Source organism: Pseudorasbora parva, chromosome 22 (genome assembly GCF_024679245.1).
Source record: "Pseudorasbora parva isolate DD20220531a chromosome 22, ASM2467924v1, whole genome shotgun sequence".
In the NCBI taxonomy this organism is placed as follows: Eukaryota; Metazoa; Chordata; class Actinopteri; order Cypriniformes; family Gobionidae; genus Pseudorasbora; species Pseudorasbora parva.
Window position 1 is genome coordinate 8,845,634 of NC_090193.1, and position 25,177 is coordinate 8,870,810.

The 25,177-nt window shown below is 37.9% G+C and overlaps 1 protein-coding gene across 1 annotated transcript in view; it reads left to right on the top strand.

Annotated features, from left to right (window-relative positions):
- Nucleotides 1-3,119: 3,119 nt before the first annotated feature.
- The window catches only part of arid3a (AT-rich interactive domain 3A), a 28,058-nt gene continuing 6,000 nt past the window's right edge, over nucleotides 3,120-25,177 (top strand). The window contains exons 1-6 of the mRNA XM_067431608.1: nucleotides 3,120-3,514; nucleotides 5,254-5,536; nucleotides 19,689-19,761; nucleotides 20,335-20,518; nucleotides 22,867-23,114; nucleotides 23,246-23,509. Coding sequence (XP_067287709.1) covers nucleotides 3,204-3,514; nucleotides 5,254-5,536; nucleotides 19,689-19,761; nucleotides 20,335-20,518; nucleotides 22,867-23,114; nucleotides 23,246-23,509 — 1,363 coding nt within the window. The 5' untranslated portion in view covers nucleotides 3,120-3,203. The remainder of the gene's footprint in view (nucleotides 3,515-5,253; nucleotides 5,537-19,688; nucleotides 19,762-20,334; nucleotides 20,519-22,866; nucleotides 23,115-23,245; nucleotides 23,510-25,177) is intronic.

The window sequence follows — 25,177 nt, forward strand, 5'->3', positions numbered from 1 at the left end:
TATTGTGTAAAGAATTTCACTTGTTACAGCATAGATGTACTCATCTTAGTTTTTATAATAATGCTATATATTTTGGCATTTCATTTTTTTTTTTTTTTTTTTTTTTGACGGCATAAGTAATTATCAGCTGATTCCCATCATTTCAGAAAGAGCTAGTCACCTGAGCTATTATGCTGATCAAAGTAAGACATATTTTAAAAGTAGACAATTATCAGAATAAACTTTTTGCAAAATTAGTAAATAATCATAAAACTATCAAAAATGTTCATCTATGTAAATCAATATCCTATCTAGCTTGGCACATTGGGAGTCATTTAATGACATGCAAAAATTCCCCTTTAATTTTGCACTATATACATTTAGGAAGCACAGAGAATTGTGTTTTTCCTTATTTAGTGCTGCACGATAACCGATCTGTCATAACCAGATTGATTTGTGTGATTAACAGGTGCCTTATTCTCAGTTCATGAGAAATGTCAAATGTTGACACTGGTGATGTGAAATTGCTAAGTAGTGTGTATCACGGGATGTTTCTTAACTAAACTGATACATATTCATATTGAGCTTAGTTATTCAGAGGTTAGAGTGGTGTTAAATGCTTAGCAATTTAGTCAACATCTCCTTGTACAACCTATTTATGTTTGTAATGTGACGTTTCTCTGTGATAAAGATATGAAAAGAAAAATGTGCGATGATACCTGATTTTGTCCATTTGGGCATTCCAAAATGGAACCAGACTGAATGTGAGTTTGTTAAAATGGTAAAGTGTCATCAGTGGACAAGGAAATTAACTTCAGAGAAAAATGTATTACATTTTGTTTAAATGGAATCTAGACCTGTTTCATATGAGAAGCTTGTAGCTTGAAAAGATACAGTTTCAAATGAGCTTCTCCAAAACTGATCTGTTTTATATAATCATGAGATCTCCATGCTAGAGTAAAGAATGTCACCAGACCAGAACATCTCGGTTTCATTTCTATTACTTTGCATTGCATGTATAGAACAGACGGAGTCAGTCATGTGCAGTCGTGCACTACGGGCATTAGAGATATTAACGTGTCAACCTTAACTCGTTTGTCTTTATCTGTTGGAGGAACTTTTTACTGTTACGTGCCTAAAAGAAAATCCAATAATCATTATTCTTCATCATGACTTCATCATATTCTAGTCTGGCAGGAGTAAGAAATAGATATCATATTGAATGTGTGGTGCAAATGCATGGATTTCAGACCCCTATGGTGAATCTGGATGTTGGCCAGCTTGACGCTCATTATCAGTGTGGAATTAGACCCTTAGTGCTGCCTTTATCTCCACTGTGTTTGTTCAGACTTCACAATCGCCAGCGCCCAACATCCATTTCTGTGGGTTAACCCATAAACTCCCAGAGTCATTCAAGATCCATCGACTGAATCCTCTCTCCTTTCCTCAAATTTTAAGGGTGCTCTATTCTGTGCCTGATTCAGTTTTTCTTAATCATGAAAATAAGTTAAAGGAATAGTTTACACAAAATATAAAAATTGTCACTAATTACTCACCCTCATGTCATTCCAAACTCATTACTTTCAGACTTTTATCTTAACACAATCTTTTAGAGTTGAAACCAGCGATTTCTGTTCCTCCAATGAACTGTATCAGTTGAGTGGTTTAACATAATGCAGAGAGGCTTAATATGATGATAAATTAATTTAGGCTTTTATTCACATATAAACAATGGTCAACGGAAGCTCAACCATACTTGTTTGACGTACAATAACTAAACCTCAACGTGCTCATGTGACCTGCAATATGCACAAGATAAAAAAAGGTGTGAGATGTTTTAAGAAACAAAGTTCGAGGGTATATAAAATGAATGCCGTAAACAATTTTAGACATTTTAAATTGAACATCCAGCAAGGGACTTAGTTGCTGTCATACTCTCCTTTTACATAGAGAGCGTCATAACGTGACAAAACCAGAACACTCCCAATATAATCAACGAAGCATCACATAACGTGTTGACATTGTCGTGATGATTTTATATGAGAGGTTTCCATGTGCAGTGAATCGTTTAAGGTGTGGTCATGATTGATGACAAATAGTGAAATGCAAATGTGAGGCAAGTGACGATTTCCTTATAGGACAAGATAGCCCTGCTTTAGGGAGAAAATGATTGTGAATTAGTTCAGAAAAGGCTGTGTGATTTCATAGTCCCTTCTCATGTCCTGTGAATAGAAGTCTGAAGACAGTATTTCTGATTTACACTTCAGTTGCAAAAACTGCGTTAGACGTGGTAAGTTATTTGTTTTTGTTTTTTTAAATGCTCACTGGTCATTGTATCAGTTCAAAATTCAGATTCAACTATTTGTTTTTGTGTAATCCTCACAAATATTCACTGAAATGTGTAGGGAAGACATAAATATTGCTCTTAACTAGTAATACATTTTACTCATATGTAATGTTTGCAGTTAAAGTCTTAACAGGGAAAAACAGGGAGGAGTGTTTTTATTCTTGTAGTACAGGAATAATTTACCCATTCTTAATTATTATTCAGTGGAACACATTAGTTGTTGAAATCTTTTTATTTTATTTTTTAAAACCCCAGTGAATGAGGATTCAAAAAGGGCAGTAAACTTTTTATAAGTGTAATCCAAATGACATGCACTATATTACAACTCTGCAAGGAACTGAAATGTATGTCATTATGCATATATCTTGTAATTTCTTCTTACTGCTTAAATGGATATCAAAATTTGCAGTGTATAAAGACTAGCTGTTTTGTGGCTTCAGAAGATTTTGTATATACGGTGAATTCAAGGTGATTGAGACCCTTTTTCCAAGTCATCTCAATCGTAAAATGTGTCCCAATCATCCCAAATTCACCTTACAGCGTTTTGCCATTTTGGATTTTGAAAGTCCAAACAGTTCAACTTTTTCCCAGAACAAAGACATAAATATTATTATATATCAAATATTGTAAACATATTTTTAAATTTACACATTTCTAACTGTTATTTTCTCTCTCAGGTAGGCCCCTGTGTGTGGGGGATCATCTTCCCCTTAGCTGTCTGTCAAGAAGATCAACACTTCCTGTTTCCTGAAGCCCTGCCTTCTTGTTCAAGCTTATTTAAAAACAAAAAAACAAAGTGGTCCCATCTGTTTTTGGGGTTGGGGGGAAGTGAAGGGGCCAGAATCCCAGCTTGCCCAGCTTGCCCATTCCTCAGGCAATGAAGCTACAGGCGGTGATGGAGAACCTGCACAGACAGCAGAGAGCCAAACTGCTGATGGAGCAGGCGGGGCAATCACACAACCCTGCCCCCATGGGGGAGGAGCTTAAAGCAATCTCTGCCTCTGACACAGAGCAGGCGCAGATGGCGGCGCTAGCAGCAATGCGCGCAGTAGCAGCTGGACTTCAGAGGGCCAACAGCCCCATATCTGAACACAGCAGTGGAGGAGATGAAGATGATGAAGAGGAGGATGAAGAGGAAGGGGAGGAGCAATACAAAGATATGATGGGGTCTGAGGAGGAAGAGCAGATGTAAGTGGCTAGTCACATGCAAATTCATGTAAATTAGTTGGTTGTTTACATTACATACACACACACACATTTTGTTATTAAAGGTGCCCCAGAATGGAAAACTGTAGAGTTCCGTACATGAAACTAACATACCAATAGCCTCAAACACCACTTTTTTCTCCTCCTTTTTCAAGCACAAATCTCCCCACTGAAAACCCCACACATAAAAAACTCCACTGAAAACTGGTGAATTCCAACATAGAACTGACTGTGACTTAACATTTGGGATCATTAATATTCATGCCTCTCCACGTTTGCATATAACCAGCCCATGTTCTAGGCCAGGCAGTATTAACGTGGACCTGCACCGAATCAACAGAAGTTCTGCAGTTATTGTGAAGATGATGAAAATATAGTGAAAACGGCAGATCATGGAAATTAATGTTCCAGGCTGTGCAGGAGATGTGTGCAGGAGACGGGCCCTGTGCAGTAGATGTCTTTTCTGCTAAAAGAACACATATACTATCCAGTGTTTTACTCTAGCTTGTGCAATCTGGCAACCATGTTCACACGAGCGCTCTCTCTCGCGTCCGCCGTGATCTGATAACGCCATCTCCATTTGAGATTTCCTGCTTAAAGTGTCATTCAGTCGGTATGTTCTGTCACGACTCATGAGCCACTTGTGCTGTTTGTGTGAGCTACTGAAATGAGCCAATCAGAGCAGAGCTCAACATTATTATTCATGACCCTTTCAAATAAGGCAAAAACAGATCATTTCATTCTAGGGACAGTGTGTAAGGTTGTAAATAGACCTGTATAACCGTATCTGGACAATTTTTGCCCCTAAATAAGCAAAAATTACCTCTATGTAGATATAAGATAACAATTAAAAATATTGTTTCAACTCATTCTAGGTCACCTTTAAACTTTTTATTGGTAATGTTTTTGAAATAATTATTTTTTTGTTCAACAAGGCTGCATTTATTTGATCAAAATTTAGAATTATGAATTATGCAAAGCTGAATTTTCAGCATCATTTACTGCAGTCTTCAGATCCGCACAATCCTTCAGAAATCCCTCTAAAATTAAAAACAAAATTTCTGTAAAAAAAAAAAAGAATTGCTCTAAATAAGCATATTAGAATATTTTCTGAAGAATCATGCACTGTGAAAAAATTCAACTTTGCCATGTCGAATAGGAAATAACTTGCTTGTGAAAATGTATTACAATAGAAAATAGATTTGAAATAAATTGTAATATTTAAAAATTGTACTATATTTTAAAAAAAAATGCAGCATGGAAAAAAGAAAAAAAAACATTTATTCCAAACTTTTGACCAGTAGTGTTTGTCGTGTCGATGGAAATAAAATAATTTACGTTTATTCTGAGCATCCAGATTAAGACAAACTGATTTTAGTCAGATTTCTTGTCACATTTGAAATGTTACATTTACAAACTTGATCCAAACAGTTTGGGCTGTTTGGACAAAAAAACACACCAACTAATTTTTGCTTCTATAAGGAAGAAATTGGACATCGAAACATCCTCACATCTTTAGAAAATGTCTACTTTGTACCTACTATACTTTTAATGTAGCTCTCTGTAAATCATTTTCTCGTTTTAACTGAACTTGTAATGTAGTCCATTTTGAGAACATTGAACCCATAGCAAGTTTCATTAAATTAATGAGTTGCCTGAATTTATAACCATGTGTCATGTTGCCTCTTTAACATTTTACCATCTAATGTGTTTCTGTGCAGAAAACAGAAATGGGATGAAGATGACTTTGAGGGTGAGATGGAGGAGGACTATGACGATGATCTAGGTGACGAAGGGTTGCCATCGGGCCGTGAGGCCGTCACCCCAGGAAGAGGCATCCTCCTCTTACCCCACCGCCATTTACACCCTCACTCCCAGTTGCTAAAGGCTCGGCCTGGTTCTGAAACTGAACCGCGAGCATTGACTCACTCCGCTCATTCATCCCATGGGCCGCTCCATGGGCAGGACCACGCAGACTGGACATATGAAGAGCAGTTCAGACAGGTGGGCACTGTTGGTATTTCTAACCTGAAACATGTCTTGCCACAATAATGTAATTCTAGAGGAAATGCCAACTAAATAAACACTCCTCGCACACCTGGACGGTTGCAGGTGTGTTGGATAAGTGTGAAGAATAGTATTTATTGTGTTCTCTGTCGTTATGTGCAAATATTTATCTGGAATGGCAACGTTCTTTGAAATAGCACTGTTATATTCTTCTTCAGGGAAGTTTGTTGAAGCAAAACAGTATATCAAATAAATATTTGCAAAGCGTGTGGAACTTGGAAGCAATAACGTGACTAATTTATCCAAAAGACCTCACTGAATCTACAAAGTTTTATGCTGAGTGAGAGATTTTGTGATCTTATGTTATGAAAGGAGAACTCCTGGCCCCATATATATCAAGCTTCTTAAAGTGCAATTTTAGTCTTAAGTGCTGAGAATTCATGAAATGTACTCCTACTTTCAAACGTAAGTATAAATTTGCAGAAACAGAGAACAACTTATCACATTTCTTAAAGCTAATAACCACTCTTACTCCCCCAGTTATTTAAGACAGCTCGAGAGGTAAGGGCTTGTGATGACTCTGAGGAGACAAAGACTTCCACAATTTTTTTTTAATTGAGGAAGAATGTTTTTGAAATGTTTGACAATGAGCAGTTAATCAAACGGTATCGTTTGGACAGAGCAGGCATTATCTTTGTCAGTGCTGGATAATGTTGGACTGAACTTGCCTTTTATAACATTCTGCTGTTCAACTAATTCAGCAAGCGGTAGCGATCGCTTCCTCTCGCCAGTTTGTTGGGGTTTTTTTTGGAATCCATGGTGGCTGATTATATCATGAAATTTAGGTATTATAATATTTTGTCTTGAAAATTCTTTATTGTCAAATGCGTGTTGAATGTAAAGGAATTTCACCATTCAGTGTGAATTAATCTGAGAATATTCTTAAATAAGGACACCTATTCAGTGATTGGTTCATGCCTATGATATCATCCAAAATCCCATTTGTGGCACAGCAGTGTCGTGAATCAACTCTGAGACTGACACTTAAGATTTAGTCCTACACTTTACTTAAAGTATGATTGGGATGCTTGATAACTAACTTTTAAGCGCAGCTTAGAGCCAAGAATTTTTTTACTCTTAAAGGGGTACTTCAGCGCTGGAAAGATGAATCTGTATTTAAACTGGGTCATTATAATAGTAGAAATGTGAAATTATTTTTGAATTTGGTGCCTTCTAGACTGAGAAAAGACAGAAAATGTATTTTTGTTGTAGGGGGATGAAAGACTACAATTCCCAGAATGCTTCGCTGCCCTGTGAAGCCACTCCCAAACCACCGCTACTGAATTACAGACACTACAATTAAATACTGAACGTGTCTGTTCAATATAACGATCGAGTTGCCCGTGAGTCTCACAGCACTAAATCAGATTAGGAGTCAGATTTTATTTAACGTCATGAATGAGCTGTTGAGCTCTCGTGATGAGAGCTGAGGTAATCACGACCACACTCGTGGCATACATTCACAACGCGTGCTCAGTCTGATGTGTTTTCAGTTCATGCCTTTGGAAGTTTAACTTTCATAGAGATTCATTTGAGAAGTTAAAACACTTACATTGCTTAGCATCCGTTTAAATTAATGCCTGCAGTAGGAGCTGAGTGCTGTGAGTGTGATCTCCATCCCCCATGTGCGGGTTCAAAACATGAGGAAATAGCTCCCTCTGCTGGCTGTAGTCTTTAGCCTCTGGCCAAACATTCCAAAGACATTTGCGTCATGTGAGGAATTTTTCTAGAAGTAAAATGCATAAATCTCTCGTCTCAGGGGGATATGAGGGGGTGAAGCGCAATCATTTGAATATACTCCAGGGTTTCTACTGATACAAAGCCATATGCTAATCGCTGAAGTAACCCTTTAAGACAATTCTTAGCAGTGTTCTTGTGAGTAATTCTAAGATGCTTGATAAATATGGGCCCTGAACTAAGCAATATACAGCCAGAGACATTGAGTAAATCTGACCCTTATGCACCAAAATGTGTACATTTTTAATCATGTTTGTGTGCTCTTTACACAACTAATTGCAAACTAGATGTGTTAATTACAAGATCGTTCTTCTACCGTAGCTATGGTGCTGGGGCTGTATTCAGAAAACATTTTATCTTAGCAATGAGAGTTCTCCTAAATGGCAGTAAAAGTTCTTAGTTATATGTTTTCTATTAAAATCAATTCACAAAGCTGCTGAGAGCAAATTTTACTAAGGAACAGAGAGTAGTCTTAAGCTCAGAGTAAAGGCGGAGTTGACCTCGTTGCTATGGATGATGTCATTGTGCTTACTGACTATGACCACAGTTCGGAGCCCTCTATTGCTTCGGACAGTCAAATACCACAGGTAATCTGGCATTCTTTTTTTTAAATTAAAGATACATTAATTATCACTATTGCCTCTGTTGTATAGTGTCTTTGGACGGATTGCGGCAACAGCTATTAGGATTGTTTAGTGTTACTTAAGAGTACTCTTGACTACTCCTAGTGTTTCATGGATTTAGGAGCTAGTTTTAATGCTAAAATGCTTTGGGAAATACTCTTAGAGCAAAAATATAGGAGTCCTAAAATTAGAACTGACATGGCCATTACTTTTAAGAGTTTCTCCTAAACCGGCAAGTTAGGAGCTACTTTTAGCCTTAAGATGTTTTGTGAATAAGGACCCTGCTATTCATTCGCTCACAAAGCCACTTTGTTGAAAAAGTTATTTTATTACATGCAATTGTTCTTGCTGTTTGTTAAACATGAACCATATATCAAAGAGTCACACACATTATCTGTCACATAGCTATAGATTAGCTGTGGTTTAGTCCGTAAGTGCAGGCCGTGGCTTATGATGTCAAATACTTGTGACCTAAAAATGAAGTAGTTTCAAGGCATAATTACTGATTATCTCAGAACATAAAGGCACACGCTGGATCGTGCAGAATCTCATGCATCATATTTGTGGTTGGTTTGTCAAAATGAACTTTGAACGCTGAAGGACTCTCCCTTTAAATGAGTTTCTACAAACAAGAAAAGCTCTGTTACTCTGTTATTTGAGCCAATAAAGAGCCTTCATTCAGAACAGCTGTCACGACTCCTGTTAGGCAGCCACATGTTACACACTGGAAGAAAAAAGGAAACTTGAATCCATTTAATGTTGTTTTAAGCCAATACTGTTAAGCAAACCCTGGTATATTTGTTATCAGATTGGAGATTTTGTCTTTTATAAAACAATTTTTTTTTTTTAAGGAAAATTCTTTAATTAGTTACTCACCCTCATGTCTATACAAACGGTCTATGCAACTACCACATTCAAGCTCCAGAAAGGTAAAGGCATCAAAAAATAAATCATTAACTCCATTGGTGTATCCTCAGTTTTATGAAGCAATGCAAGTTTTTGTCTTCTTTTTTTTTAACTTTATTTACAAAATGTTACAAGACACTTTACTATCTTTCTGGGGCTTGAAGGTGGTAGGTGTGTAGACTGTCAGTGGAGAACAGAAAGCTCTATGGTTTCATCCAAAATGCCTTAATTTGTGTTCTGAAGATGTATGAAAGTCTTACAGGTTTGGCACAACATGAGGGTGAGTTATTAAAGGGGTGATGAATTAGGAAATCTAATTTCCCTTGAGCTTTTGATATATAAAAGGTCATGGTAATATAAAAATATCCTGTATGTTTGGTTACAGGAAAGTTGTTTGAAAAAGACATTTACGAGCTCTGTGATGGAGAGAATCATTCCGGTTGCTGCTTTCAACAACCCCTCCCTCATGTGAACAGAACTGACAAGGGAGCTGAAGCTCATTAAATATACAAATCTTATCCAATCCTAGCCGTGGGTGTTTACTTCCAAGTCTCCACAGTGCCCATTGAGACGCAGCGTTCAGGAGAGTGCCTCAAAACCAGTGTAGAAAATAGCCTATTACTTATGATGTTTTTGACTGTAAAAACCACACGAACGTCGTCATTAGTTAGAACATCATTAGAACGTCCTCAGACAACAGTATATATATATTTTTTTTAAAGCCAGTTCATGACCCCTTTAATGATGGATTTTAATTTTTGGGTGAACTAACCCTTTAAGCCAATACAGAGCCGATCCTTTCTGATCCTGACCCCCTTTCTTCCTGTCCACTCTCCTCTCTACTATCTAATAAGGTAAAAAATATATTTTTTAAAACTCTCATTTGGATTTGTCAGTAAGATTACTTAGATTTTTTTATGATTTCCTTTCTGGTGACTGTCCATTAAACAGCTGCCAGATGTTCATGGTTTAATGCCTGATTTATGGAACTGAAAGGTGCCATGCGGTAGCTCTTTTGTGAATGTTCCATGCTGTTGTAATACTGCTTTCCCATAATGATTGTTTTATACACTCCTTTGTGTGTTTCTTTTAGTGGTGGGCTGTTATCGGCATTAATGTGCTGTGTTAACATAAGACTCTTATCGGCGATTAAAAAAAATAACGCTCTTAATCTATTCTCAAAGTTGGGTTGGGAGCTGGGTCTATATCAGCGTTTCCCAACCAGGGTGCCTTCTGCCGTGAGCAGGGGTGCCGTGTAAAAGGTGCCGGCACGCACTTGCCCCGCGGTTCATCTCACATCTGATGATGACGCATCTTTAATATGGGTTGTAACTTGAAAATAATGCTTTATGTATGTTTCTGCTGATGGATACACGTGCTGGCTTCTCAGTGAGACATTACAACAGCGACGATAAAAGAAAAACGGGGGCAAAACGGTCTCTCTTTGTAAACTGGTTAGTGCATGCGAGTGCTGCCCGTCCGGATATGTCAACATGTCCATCTTGATGACTATCCAAGCAGACATATAGTCTGTATATGCCTAAAGTGAACTTTATACAGTCGAGAAAGACGATGCATATCCCTGCATTAGGTCTTAAGGGGGCAGTAGCCTTTAATGCTGTCTGTTTAATGTCAAACAAAGGATAAAGACATCACTCACTGCTCTTGATTGAATAGCTTGTGTAAGTTTAATAAGGATTAATCTTTAATTTAAACAGTGAAATATGCAATTATTTTACATTTGATTACTTTATTCAATTTCTCTACCTTCAAAACTGGTATACCTACCTGAAAAACCTGAAAAGCATTGTTTATTTTATTAGTATCTTTGCTCAATAGTATTTATTTGTGTGCTGCTTATATTTAAATTGTTTGTTCTTATTTTATTTATTTTTATTTCACAGTAGTTCTTTTTTTTCCTGAACATAGTAAATACAGAACCGTACCGAAACCGTGATACAAACCGAACCGTGAGCAATCTGTACTGTTACACCCCTAGCGTATGTGAGAGGATATCAAACACATTCTGAAAGCCTTCGGCAGAATTCAGATGAGCCATTTTACTCTAGATTAATTTCAAAATTAATCTAGATTAAAAAAATTAATCTATGCCCACCTCTAATTTTTTTTACACACAATCGTGTGCTCCAAAAGTGCTGTGACTGTCTGTAGTTGTAAGGGAATTAAACGATAAGGGAATTAAACAGATTTATGGTTCAAGAGCAGTGCAGGGTTTTTTTATTTTTATTTGAATGATCATATTGGATTGGGACATGTTGTACTCTGCTTGAGAACAAGGTCATGTGATTTGTGTTCGCTGGCCATGTCATGTGCCGAGTGAAGCGTTTGCAGGTGTTTACAACTGTTGTTTGGCGGGCGACCGTAATGCTATCAGGGCTTTAGCATTCAGTTTGAAGCTTGATCTTCATATCAAGTCATTGCCAGAAAACATGAATATTGTGGGCAGTTGCGTAATCAAGACGAACAGGACTCGCTGTACGTTAAGATGTTACACAATGATTGGTTGGCACTTGAATGGTTGTATAATGTATACTTTACACCCCGCCCCCGTTCTGAATATGTAAAACTGAGTGCTAAAACTGGATGATACACCCAGTTACAATAACACGTGAAGAGTTTTATACAAAATTGCCTGTTGCCTTACTCTAGCTTGTTTGGAAACTTTAGTGTTTGTGAGAGAGCAAGCATGTGTTACCGCATGTGTAGAAAGGGTTAAGGCCTGTGGTTTATTTTGGGCAGGTGGGTGGGGGCAGTGAGGAATGTGCCTGAGGGAAAGTGATAATCTGGACCCTGTCAGAAAAAAATATCTGCCAAAGTCTTTATCGGCCGTCACAGCTGGAACCTTTCCAAACTGAACTCTGGTACACTTTAACAAATAAAACCAATTACTCAAGTAAAATCTCACATCGAACTAAAAGTCAACCTGTCCTCTGGCATTTCACAGAGCATGTGAAAGGCTGACAGCTGGGACCTACTGGGATACTGCCAAAATTCATGCAAAGCCTCTGTGTTTCTGATTGTGTTTGATACAGATATTAATTAATCGTGTTTTAAGGCATTCTGCCAATGTCTCTAGCATAACTATCTGTGCTTGCCATTAAGTGACTTGAATAAAGAAACAGATTTATTCGCTGGTATCAAAAATGACATGTTAGAATCATTGGGGATGGATTTATTGCTGCTGTTTGCTGCCGGCCAAGATTGTGGTTTAAATTCATTGGGTTTGTTGTGATTTGCCTTTTCCCCCCACATTTCTATATTGTATGGTTAAATCCCCTTTGAAAATAAGATGTAGTCACATGCTGGATCTTAAAAGTTTGTTGAAGCTGATTTTTGTCCCTGTGCACATTTTTCTCTGGGTGCTGCCAGATGCTCACTGTTTCATCAAAACCTCCAAAATACTTTTGTTTTTAACTAAATCTTCCAATGAGCGGAAGTCATATAGGAATGTATGTTTGTACCCAATGTCTATGTGGTTTTATGCAACTTCCTCTTCCTGATAAGCTAACAGTGCCAAACATTTGTTTTAATATTGTTTTTAGCCTTTTCAGAATGTAGCTATTTGTATTACTTAAACATATATATACAGTGCATTGGAAATGTAGTTTATGAAGCAAACATTTCTGAAGCTAAATTCTGATTGCCTGTGACGTGCATTCTATATCAGTATGGCTATAGTACTTGGCAACCCTAAACAGTCTACGGTTGATCAGATTTCAAAGGGATTGTGATTGCTAATTTCAAACTTGTGCTTCACGTGATGTGTATAACTGCATTTTGATATCAGTCATACTGAAGTTCTGTGAAGTCTTATGCAATTTCTGAGAAAATTTGGTCATTTACTCATACTTGTGCTGTTCCAAACCTTCAACTGCTTGAGTTGTAGCCCTAGAGCCAAATAATGATATTTATTTCAGTACACATCTACAGCTACCATAGCACATGTTAAAAGTAGCATGTTAGTAGCTACTAAAAGTTGCAAGCATGTTTAATGAACAAGTAAGATATTACTTGTCACTGGCATTAGCGCAGTCATTGCTTAGTGGTTAATGTAGCTTTTAACTTCATGTCGCTACTCTTCAGCACAAGCAACCACAAACCCTTCAAAATTACAAAGTTTTTTTAAACACTAACAGGTCTTTCCCATTACTAAAAAACACATGAATAACGCTTAATTTCAACATTTACTCTACTTATCCAGTCCCATACAAAACATGCTGGGAACTAGAAATCCATTATCTAATTTATCAAAGTTATCAAGACAATTTCATGAAGTTACTACAACATAATTATAAAAAAAGAAATAATGGGGTAAGTTTACCCAAAAAGGAACATTCTGTCATTAATTCCTCACTCTAATGTTGTTCCAAACCCATAAGACCTTTGTTCATCTTTAGAACTCAAATGAAGATATTTTTTGATGAGTCCGAGAGCTCTCTGACACCTTCCATAGACAGCTATTTAATGAACACTTTCAAGGCCCAGAGAGTTGGTAACATAGTCCATGTGACTACAGTGGTTCAAACTTAATTTTATGAAGTGACCAGAATATTTTCCGGGCACAAAGAAACAAAACAAATAAAAATAACTTTCTTCAACAATTTCTTCTCAGTCAATTTCTTAATTCTTGCCAGTCTCCTAAACAATTTACGCTGTAAATCGAAGGCTCTTGGATTTCATTTCATTTGTGTTCTCAAGATGAATGAAGGTCTTGTGGTTTTGGAACAACAAACATGAGGATAGGTGATTAATGGCAGATTTTTCCATTTTAGCCGAACCAACCCTAAAATTTTGTTTAAATATGCTATGTTAATGTAATTATCAACATCGTTGTCAACTGAACTTTTCGCTTGCAACCATGCATTTAATAAGTTCTGGAAACAGGTCTCCACTCTCCAAGATTACTTTCTAGAATGTATAACAAAGTCACATAAATATTTTTCAAAATATCTTCTATTATGTTCATCATAGGATAGTTATACAGGTATGGAATGAGGGTGATTTTAAATGGTGATGCATTTAATTCATAATACTTCTGTATCTGGTTATTTTTGTTTTATGTGGTTTAAGGTGGTACTTGCTTTCCCAAGCAACTTTTTACTTTAGAGAATTTACTTTAATTTATGTTCTCATAAGCCAATTGGATGCATTGTTTGAATACAATGATATCACATATTAAGGTAAAATCTTTCACATTTTGTAGCTCTATAAAATGTTATACTTCTCCTTTTCACAGGAAGTTTGTGTGAGAGGAAGAAGTATACTTTGATGTCCGCTGTAAACATGAGCAGCAGGGCAAATGAAGCCCAGATGGACAGTAAAGAAAAGAGCTCTTTAAAAATTCATCACACCCTCTACAGGCAGTTGCCATTTAGTGGTTTTAACATTAAACATTGATTTGCTCACTGCAAATTGAGGGGGGTCACCATTAAAGACACAAAGCTGTGTGGAGCTTGGAATCTTTATATGTCTGTGTGTTTTCAGTCGCTGGCATGTCCCACTAGCTGAAAATATCTCACATTTCATGATTATTATTATTTTTTTATTTACATGCGCTCTTTATAATTACTCTTGATATTGTCAATTTGTCGCTGTAAACTCGGACTAATTTGGTAATTACAATAATGCTCGTATTAATTATATTTGGTATCACCTTTTTGTAGTTCAAACTGTTCTCTGGGTTCCACTCGTGGTTAAACAAATTAAGTTCTCACAGTTCCTCGTGTAAATATATCAGTCCCTCATTTGCTTAATTCACAGATTTGCTTTACCACTTTCAGTCAGCCGTTTCATTATTCCTGTCTCGAAAAAGAAGTCATAAAAGGATTAGACAGTGAATAAATCGTCTGATTAATGTAGACGTGACATCATGTGTTCGTATTCATTTAAGACAGACATCTCCCGTAGGTATTTTACTATTCAAACAGCTTTAATTGCACAGACCACTTACTCATGTCCAAGCAGGAAAACGAGCGCTTGTAGACAGGAATTGCTGTTATGGGGAGTAGTTCATAGCTGGATATTGTCCAGGCATTGCTGCTGCTTCTGAGCTGATGTCAGACTGAGGGTTCTAGACGCTGGAATGTAAACAAAGATGGCCGAAAAGCTTAGACTAGCACTTTTTCCATTGCATCACACTGCTCTCATACTTTTTGTCCATCAATCTGAAGTGTCGCTTAGCATTTAAGGAAATGTTTTGCCTTCAATGAATTTTATTTTTTTCTAATTCCACAATGACTTGTTTTTTTCCCCCCCTAGTACGTATGGTTTGACTTGGTTCTAAATGTAGAACAATGTGTACATTTATTTATGAATCATAATTTCTACGTGAAACTGCACGCCCACGGGGATTTTACTCACAAATGTTTGTGTGTACATATGTTTGGTTAATGAGACCGAAAGGAGAGGGTAGCTGGACAAATCTGGGATCATTGATAATTGATGGAGATGAACAGGCCACGTGAACTGCGAGACTGGAAGGAAACACGGTTCAGGGTGCAGAGTGCAATAAATGACTGGAGCTCTTACAATACCAAATGTAACCTGATTCAGAGCAGATCGTTTCCTCCCTTTTGCTCTCTTTATTTCTGTCTGAGCTGGCGTCTCAAATTTAAGTTAATTGTGTCATCTGTGTAGTTCATTGTCTATGTCTATGTAACTTTTTTTTCTCTATTTCTGTGAATTCAGACATTAGTGTTCATTTTAATAATGACTTGAAAGCTTCAATGTACTGTATTAAACAAACTGTTTAATTTAGGTAATGGTAGATAAATGTTGCTTCAGGCATTCAGATGTTTGTTGGAAATATTGCTTTAGTTGAAACCAAAGATCTGATTAAGATACCACTTTATTTTACACATTGTGCTGGATTAAATAAACAGATTTGTTTAATAAAAGTTAAACAAAAGTTAAACAACAGTTTAATTTAGGTAGTGTTTGATAAGTGTTTTTAATCTCAGGTTTTTTTAAATGCTATCTATAGACTGTATTCGAAACTTCGGACTGACTTTCAGCCTTAACAGATTTCCGTATGGGTTAAATTAATAAATTATTTGAATAATTTAGCTAGAATTCAGAGTTTCAGGTTTCTGAAATCAATTTCTCGTTCCCTCCAGGTGTTTCTGTTGAGGCGTGGTTTAGCTAGGGACGCTGTGACCCTCTAGTTTCTCTCAGTAATACAGAAACCACAGTCTCCTTTGCCCTCAATGCCACCCCATCACTCAAATGAAGAAAGATTGAGGCATCTGAGAACATCAATACTGTTCTTATGTGCTTTCATTGTTACCACCGACCCCCCCACCCCCATTTGGGCCTCGCTTGTTTCCGGCCCATCCCCATTGTCGGTTTGCCTGCCTCTTGAAGTGATTGGCAGGTGTGAAATGTTGCTGCGTTGTTTCGAGGCCAACAGCTCACGTGTCATCAAAATACAATGTCAGACCTTCTCAATGTCAATCCAAGGTATCTAATTCAGCATTCATTCACTCGCTCGCTCACTTCTGAAAATCTTTTGAGATGTAAAACTGGCCAACAAAAGCATTACACCTTTGTTACTTTTAACGTGATTCTAAGATGTGTTTTTTTGTGTAGTTATGTGCCCATTTCACAGGAAATTGATCAGCATTCCTGAATTCAAATAAAGACACAAATTCTCATTTGTATTTGTCTGTTAGGTTGTTAATTTTTTTGGATATTTAACTTTGCATTAATCTGATTGTGAGTTAATACTCCTATTTTACCACCAAGTTTGATGCAACATTTAGAGCCTAAAATCCGTTGAAGGAAAAATTCACATCCAACCGACTTTTATGGTATATTTCTCCACCCTGTATTTGAGGTAATGTCAGATGGTTCTGCTTCCACCCGCTTAAAACTGATAAACAGATGTGTTTCCATGGTATGAGGGTGGGGGCTTAAGGCGTATCAGCAGAATTGCGGGCAAAAGGATCTATAGCTCTATCCATTGGTGAGAGCTTAAGTCCCCTGAGGGGGAGATCTCAGAGCAAGAGTTGAAATCATAATGATTGGTTTCTGTTCACCTGCTGATGTACCTAAAGCTTTTTAGTAAGCTTAAAAGTGTAACTAAAATACTAGATTTGGGAGTCAAAATTCCAATTAAACAAAAAAATTTAGTTAAAAAATCTATGTTGTTTTAAACATTTTGTACCAATTGAAATTTTTTCAACTACACTGGAAAAAATATTGTTGGTTTAACTTAAAGTAACCTGGTTGCCTTAATTTTGAGTTTATTGAAATTAAAAATTTGAGTTGATACAATAAAGGAAATTGGTTTAATAAATAGAAACTCAAAATATTATTGTATCTGAACAATTTGGCATGTTTTACTGCGTCATCACGAATAAAACAATTACCCAATATGCTTACAAAATCTTTTATCTTTTAATCTTTTAATACTATAATACAATCTTTTAATACTATTTGAATAAAGGTTGTCATTTTTTTTAAATGTTCATTTTATTAACTAAAATTTTTAATTTCAATGAACTCAAATTTGTAAGGCATCCAGGTAACTTATTTTTTAAATACTTAAAAAAAAAAAAAATTAACTCACGTTTGCATTACATTTTTACATTTAGTCATTTAGCAGACGCGTTTATCCAGTGACTTACAAAAAGGGGAGAGTATTAGAAGCAACGAAACAAACAAGGCCAACAACCTGCAAGAGCTGTAAGAATTCTCAGTTAATCAAGCACAGTACAAAAAAAAATGTGTTTTGTTTTTTGAGACAAACAAACTGAAAATTTACAAAATTTGCAAGACAAACTAGATTCTTGGATGTCCCCAATTGACTTGCATCCTTCAAAATGGCTATGGCTTTAACAATTAATCACACATTTTAAATTTACATATGTCATTTTATTATGTGCTTTCTTTGTTTTTCAAAAGGAAAAAATATTTTCACAAATGTCCTCAGACATAACATAATATAGCTGTGAATTAATCTTGTAATTATTTAAGACAAATATAGGTCATCATCGGTATACGAATCAATATAAAATAAATAAATAATTAAATTTGACAGGCTCGCTCTAAAAAATTTTTCTCAGTTACATTTGTGGGAGTTCTTAAAGGGATAGTTTACCCAAAAATTAAAATGCTGTCATCATTTGCTTACCCTCATGTTGTTCCAAACCTGTATGAGTTTCGTTGTTTTGCTGAACACAAAATAAGATATTTGGAAAAATGTTTGTAACCAAGCAAATAGAGCAACCATGTTCTTTTGTGGTTCAGCAGAACAAAGAAACTCATACAGGTTTGGAACAACATGAGGGTAAGCGAATGATGACAGAATTTTCATTTTTGGGTGAACTATCCCTGTAAGGCTTTAAAGTCTTATTAGACAAAACTGTAACATTTCTTATAGGATTCCTTAAGCATAACTTGAGGTATTCTTATAAAGAACTAGAATGGAATGAAGTGTCTGTTATCGACTCCCTGCTGGGCTGGTTTTGTACAGACTGGCTGCTATAAGGGACACAGATGGTAAAATTATGTGTAAAAAATGAGGGTGTGGTCTGAGTTCTGAAAATGGAGAAGAGGCAAGCCATTTTGAGAGATTTATTGTGTGGCACTCCTCAAAAATGCATATATCCTGTAATTAACCCTTCACTAGCCCCCAGCATTACCTTTACACTCACCCCCACCCCCTAAGAGTCAACTGATAAAAGACAGAGCTCTCTGTGCTGCTAATGAGAGCTCAGGAACAGGGGGAGCAAGCGAGAAGGGAAGGAGAAGGAAAGAAAGAATGAGCAATTTAATGCTGCCCGTTGCTCAGCTACCGTCACTGTTTTTCCGGCTGTGCATGATTAAATAGAGTGACCCTTTTTCAGAACATGAGGTGGCTTCTGCTATCATTTAAGATCCTTCAGGCATTCACTCGTTTCTTAAAAATATTGCTTTAGTTTAGTTAAAACCAAAGATCTGATTTAAAATACCATTAAATACCAAAATACCACATTAGCATGTGGTTCATCTACAGCAGTGGAAAAGGAAGGCATTGCGTGTTGCATTGTAGTGTATACTGTTCTGAACAATATGCTTTGATTATTGCTCATTTTGTAAAGTATAGTAGTTCATAGTATGATAGCCTAGCCTGCTGTTCCAAATATGGCAATGGTAACAGCTGTAATAGATAGATTTATGTCCTTTTTTGTGTGTGTACTGTGTAGTGTCTGTTAGAAGCAATAGTGCACTTGATGTTAAAGGAAGTGTATGTAAGATTGTGGCAAAAACTGGTACTGCAGTAACTATCCCCTCTCCCCCCTGACTCGAGGTTGCCAGATAGGCTGCAGGATCCAGCAGGAACGTTTGTAGTTGCAGCTGTGGTAACTAGAGCAGATCTGGCAACCGTATGCCGAAACACTACTGACTTCGTGTTTGGTAGATAGGTGGAGGGCGGAGCTTCAGGCCAAAACACAGCATGTCAACATCAACATCAGTTGAGGGCTGCAACAACAACTTTTAAATGACAATATCCTGGCCGGACTACTGTTCTCAGTGATATAAGTATTTGGAATTAACAGGATTTCTTTATGTCTGGTGACATATCAGGGCCATTTAATGATTAATTGAAATACATTTCTTACATGCTCCGGTTAACACTTATTAACGGTTCAAATAGATGCAATGAGACCTGTTTTCCTGTTTGTTCATGTGATGTTTGGCATTAAGCCTATTGCTAGCTAACTGCGTTGTTTACCCATGACTTCAAAATATAGCATGGCTTCTTGGGCTTTATTTCTGATCAGGAAGTCAAGAATGACTGTGCGTTTTTCCTTATGCAGCTCTATGAACTGGACAGTGACCCAAAGAGGAAGGAGTTCCTGGACGATCTGTTCAGCTTTATGCAGAAGAGAGGTATGTGTAAAAAAAAAATGTCCTGCTCAAAAACCTCTCCATATTACCTCTTAGAGTGCCCTTTATGACTCAGACCTGTCCAAACTCTGCCCCTATTGCACTCACATCAACACCCAGCTCATCTTTCACATCTCCACGGTGATGTTTATGTGTATTTATATCAAAGCACTACAGTTTCCTCTTTTTATAACATGCTGAACTTGGGCTGTGGCTCCCACATTCACATGTGTGATTATAAACGTGGGAGTGCTAACACATGTCCATGTCATGATCCGGCCTTGGGACTGTTGAAGCATGTGTTCCCATCTAAATGTACATAAACCCGCTGCACTGGCTGTGGAAAATGTTCTCCAACACCTGTTAAACCCTCTCATGATTAATAAATAATGACCTGGGAGAGAAATTTTATCTGCCATGTTTATATATAGCACAAATGCATGTGTACGACAACCTGCTGCCTAGAAAAACTGACATTTTCCCAAATAAAGACTGATGTGGGAGTTTCTTTCATTTCTAGTGTATATTTTCAAACTGCTTCTGTGACACTCAACGCAGCTGTTTGTTTTTGTGCAGGGACCCCAGTGAACAGGATTCCCATCATGGCCAAGCAGGTGCTGGACCTCTACATGCTGTACCAACTGGTGACAGAGAAGGGGGGGCTGGTGGAGGTCATAAATAAAAAGTTGTGGAGGGAGATCACGAAGGGCCTGAACTTGCCGACCTCCATCACTAGCGCTGCCTTCACTCTCAGAACACAGTACGTACTCGCTGACACCTCCAGTGCAGAAGAAAACGTTTACTTACACATGCACAGGCCTGGAATTTAGTATATGATTTTTAGTTAAGGAACGCTATGCAACTCCAAAATGTGTTTTTGTCTTATGCCGATTCACTATGTTGTAAGCCTGTGAATGTGGCACTTAAATGAATTAAGTGTTAATATTTTAGACCTGTCAGGATGGTTTCATGGGAAATTGCGTACCCTTGCGTGTCGTCATATTCGTAAATATAAAAAAGTTGCTCCGACTACTTTGACGCATTTATAGAGCGGAAGTGGCATAGGTTAGTTGTCACAACCAGTGAGAGAGGTTGACATGGAGCAGCTAAATCTCTAACCCATGCAGAATCACCTGTTTTAAACAAACACCGAACAGAAGAGAGTCTGCTCGCAAAAAGAGTACCCGAAAAGAGCATGCGAAAGAGATCGCAATAAAACCAGAGTGAACATTGGCATGGCCTTTTGGAGATGTTGAGAACTGAGGGATTTAAAATGTTAAAAAAGACACAGAGGTGGCATTTTTATTATTCAACAGGTAAGTAAGTTATTTTATTGAACAGATATAGCTCTCTAAAGCCCCTTTCACTACACTGATAATGTGAGTAATAAAATTGCCACCTCTGCGTCACTTGTACATTTCAAATTCCTTAGTTGCTCACCATCCCCAAAAGCCACGCCAGTGTTGATTCTTGTTTTATTACAAGCTGTTGCATTCTCATTTTGCCAGCAGACTGTCCTCTGTTCAGCGCTTTCAAAACGGGTGATTCAGGTTTTAGATATAAGAAAAGTTTACCTTTCTCACTCATTGTGCCAATGTATACTTTGGGCTTTAAACTACTTTAAACTACTCGTGGTAACTGAGGCACGGGGACCGCTTCCAAATCCTCAGTGCTCATCCTGTTGGATCTGTCTACTGCTTTTGACACAGTTAACCACCAGATCCTCCTGTCAACACTTAAGAAGATGGTGATCTCAGGAACTGCTCTCCAGTGGTTCAGGTCTTACCTCTCTGGTAGGTCCTACAGGGTGTCATGGAGAGGTGAAGTGTCTAAGTCACATCATCTAGCTAATGGGGTTCCCCAGATCTCAGTGCTTGGACCACTTCTCTTCTCCATCTACATGTCATCATTAGGCTCTGTCATTCAGAAACACGGGTTCTTCTATCACTGCTATGCTGATGACACTGAACTCTGACTGTAGGATCATCTGGTTGAAATGGGAAGTAGTGTTCGTATCGCTGCCTGTCTGACAGACATTTCTGACTGGATGAAGGAGCATCACCTTCAACTTAATATTGCAAAGACAGAATTACTTGTTGTCTCAACCAACCCAGCACTCCATCAAAATTTCCCCATTCAGCTTGGTTCATCAACCATAACTCCATCTAGGACAGCCAGGAACCTTGGAGTTGTGATTGATGACCAGTTAAACTTCACTGACCACATTACTGCAACAGCCCGGTCCTGCAGATTTGCTTTATACAACATTAGAAAGATTAGACCCTTCCTATCAGAGCAGGCTGCACAACTCCTGGTCCAAGCTCTTGTTCTCTCCAGACTGGACTATTGTAATGCTCTTCTAGCTGGCCTTCCAGCATGCACTATCAAACCCTTGCAGCTGATCCAGAATGCAGCGCAGGAGTGGTCTTTAATGAGCTGAAGAGAGCGCATGTCACGCCTCTCTTCATCAGACTGCACTGGTTGCCAATGGCTGCTCGCATCAAATTCAAGGCACTGGTTCTCGCCTACAAAGCAACCACTGGCTCTGCACCAATATACCTAAACTCGCTCAGACTAGCACACCCTCCAGTAGCTTGCGTTCTGCGAGTGATTGACGCCTCGTGGTTCCATCCCAAAGAGGCATGAAATCACTCTCACAGACCTTTTCCTGGACCGTTCCCACGTGGTGGAATGAACTGCCGATCTCAATTCGTGCTGCTGAGTCTGTAGCCATTTTTAAAAAACATCTTAAGACACATCTTTTCCAATTACACCTGAACAATACAAAATAGCACTTAACTATCCTTTTAAATTTTGTTTGTCCAAAAAAAATTGTTTGTGTACTATGCTTAATTAACTGAGACTTCTTACAGCTCTTAGAGGTTGTTGGCCTTGTTTGTTTCGCTGCTTCTATTGCTCTCCCCTTTTTTGTAAGTCGCTTTGGATAATAGCATCTGCTAAATGATTCAATGTAAATGTAACTGTACTTAATACCAGATTACCCAGGCATACCTGTAAATGAACTACAGGTCAGTTTTTCTGTAAGGGTTAGTTAGACCATTAAATAGTAGGGAACTTATGTGTTCTTAATTTCTCACCCCTTTGCAGATATATGAAGTATCTGTATCCTTACGAATGTGAGAAAAGAGCTCTTAGCAATCCCAATGAGCTGCAGGCAGCTATCGACAGTAACCGGCGAGAGGGACGCAGGCAAGCTTTTGGCAGCTCGCTCTTTACCTACTCGCCCAATGGAACACCCACCATGCTCTCCTCTCCCAAACTCTCCATGCCACCCATGGGCATCGCCCTTCCCAGCAATGGAGCCTCCGTCTTATCCTTACAGAAAATTAAAAAAGGTAAAACCTGCTCACAGACACGCAGAAATAATGCAGAGGATCATGATTATATCTCTTTAATGACACATGTTCTTTAATGTTGCTATATGATTTGCTTTATTTCTAATGTGTTTTGTCTTTCTCTGTTGTAGAGGATGACGGGGTTCAGACCCGTCTGCCAGTGTCTCTAGCCTCTCAGACTGTAGCTGCGGCCCAGGCTGCAGCTGCACAGGCCACCATCGCACAGGTAGCAGCACTGGAGCAGCTGCGGGACAAGCTGGAGTCCGGCGAGCCTCCGGAGAAAAAGATTGCACTACCCCTAGAGGAACACCATCGGCTACTGCAGAGAGCCCTGCAGCACAACCTGCTGGCCATGACGGCTCAGATCCCTATGAACATTCGCATAAACAATCAAGGTACTGACACTTTAACATTCTGGGCTCCAGACAAGTGATGAACCAAATATATCAGTAAGGATGTGCAGACACATTTTAAGACCAACTAGACCAGATTTTGGCAACTTGAACGCTTGGACTCTTGATCAACTTTCATTTTCAGTTTAGCTCTAACATTACTCATACTCGCATGCCTGTAGTTTTCTAGCAGAGATTGTCTTATTTTTGGGATATAACAAGGTCCATAGCTCTACAATTGGAGAAAGTATAATGGCCACCTTGGGTCACGTTTGCCTGGATAACCAATCACATTACAGCCTTGACGTCATGGAGTTGTGCGACAGTCTGTCACTTGTGGATACCATAGAAATGAATGAGAAGTGTCATAAACTGAATCGTACAAAATTATCTCTGACTTCTCTCATAAAACAGTTTTTTTTCCCTAAAATGTAATGGCAAACATGAAGATTATCCAATAGGCTTTTGAATAATTAAATAAGCTGGTTTCCAACAAAATCTGTTTATTGAGGTTCATCGACATCCATTAAAAAAAAATTCCCTGTTTGGCTCTTCCCTGCTTACTGCAGTGCAGAGTTACACTTTTTTTGCTAACCTTGAAGGCTTGGTTTCTAGTATTCCTAAAGACCCTGATTAGCTTCTACCTGTGTGTTTGATTGGGGTTTGAGCTAAACTCTGCAGGAAAGTATATATGACCGGAGTTACCCAGCCCTGGACTAGAATGATGCTTGACTGATCTATCTTAAAGGGTTCGTTCACCCAAAAATTTAATTGATGTCATTAACGACTCTCTCTAATCTCGTTCCACACCCGTAAGACCTTCGTCCATCATCGGAACACAGTTTAAGATATTTTATATTTTAGTCCCAGAGCATAATGCAGTCAATGCCCACTTTACTGTCCATGTCCAGAAAGCTAATAAAAACATCATCAAAGTAGTCCATATGTGACATCAGTTGGTTGATTAGAGTCTCTTGAAGCATCGGAAATACATTTTGGTCCAAAAATATCAAAAACTACGATTTTATACAGCATTGTCTTCTCCTCCATGTGCCTCCAAAAAGAAGGAGGTATATACACGTTACACGTTTGGGGTAAACATTTGGGCAGTTGTGGGCTAATGGTTAGAGAGTCAGACTTGCAACCCGTAATGACTGAGATGCCCTTGAGCACCTAACCCTCAATCGCTCCCAGAGCGCAACAGCAAAAATGACTGCTCCGGGTGTGTATGGCCATAGTTCGCAGCATGTCCATTCACTATTCTCTACTCCTGATGTATGTTTGTATATATCTTAAACTTTAAAAATGGTAACTTTTAAACATGTAAAAAAAAGAAAATTTCAACATTTATGAATACGAATCACAAACAAAATGGTCCATTGCCTTGTTCCTTTAAGATTTATACAAAATGTTTTAAGCTCAAATTTTTTTACCAATCTAAAATTCTTTCATTCATGTTGATGAAATTCTACTATTAAATGGGTGATGAATTGAGAAATCAACTTTCTCTTGAGCTTTTGATATATAAAAGGTCATGGTAATATAAGAATATCCTGTAAGTTTCTGAGCTGAAAACTTTCTTGTTAGTCAAAGAAAAGCTTTCATAGAGACCAGGCCTAGAAAACGGTCGTGTGCGCAACTTGACGTCATTGCGTGACAAAACATGCCTCT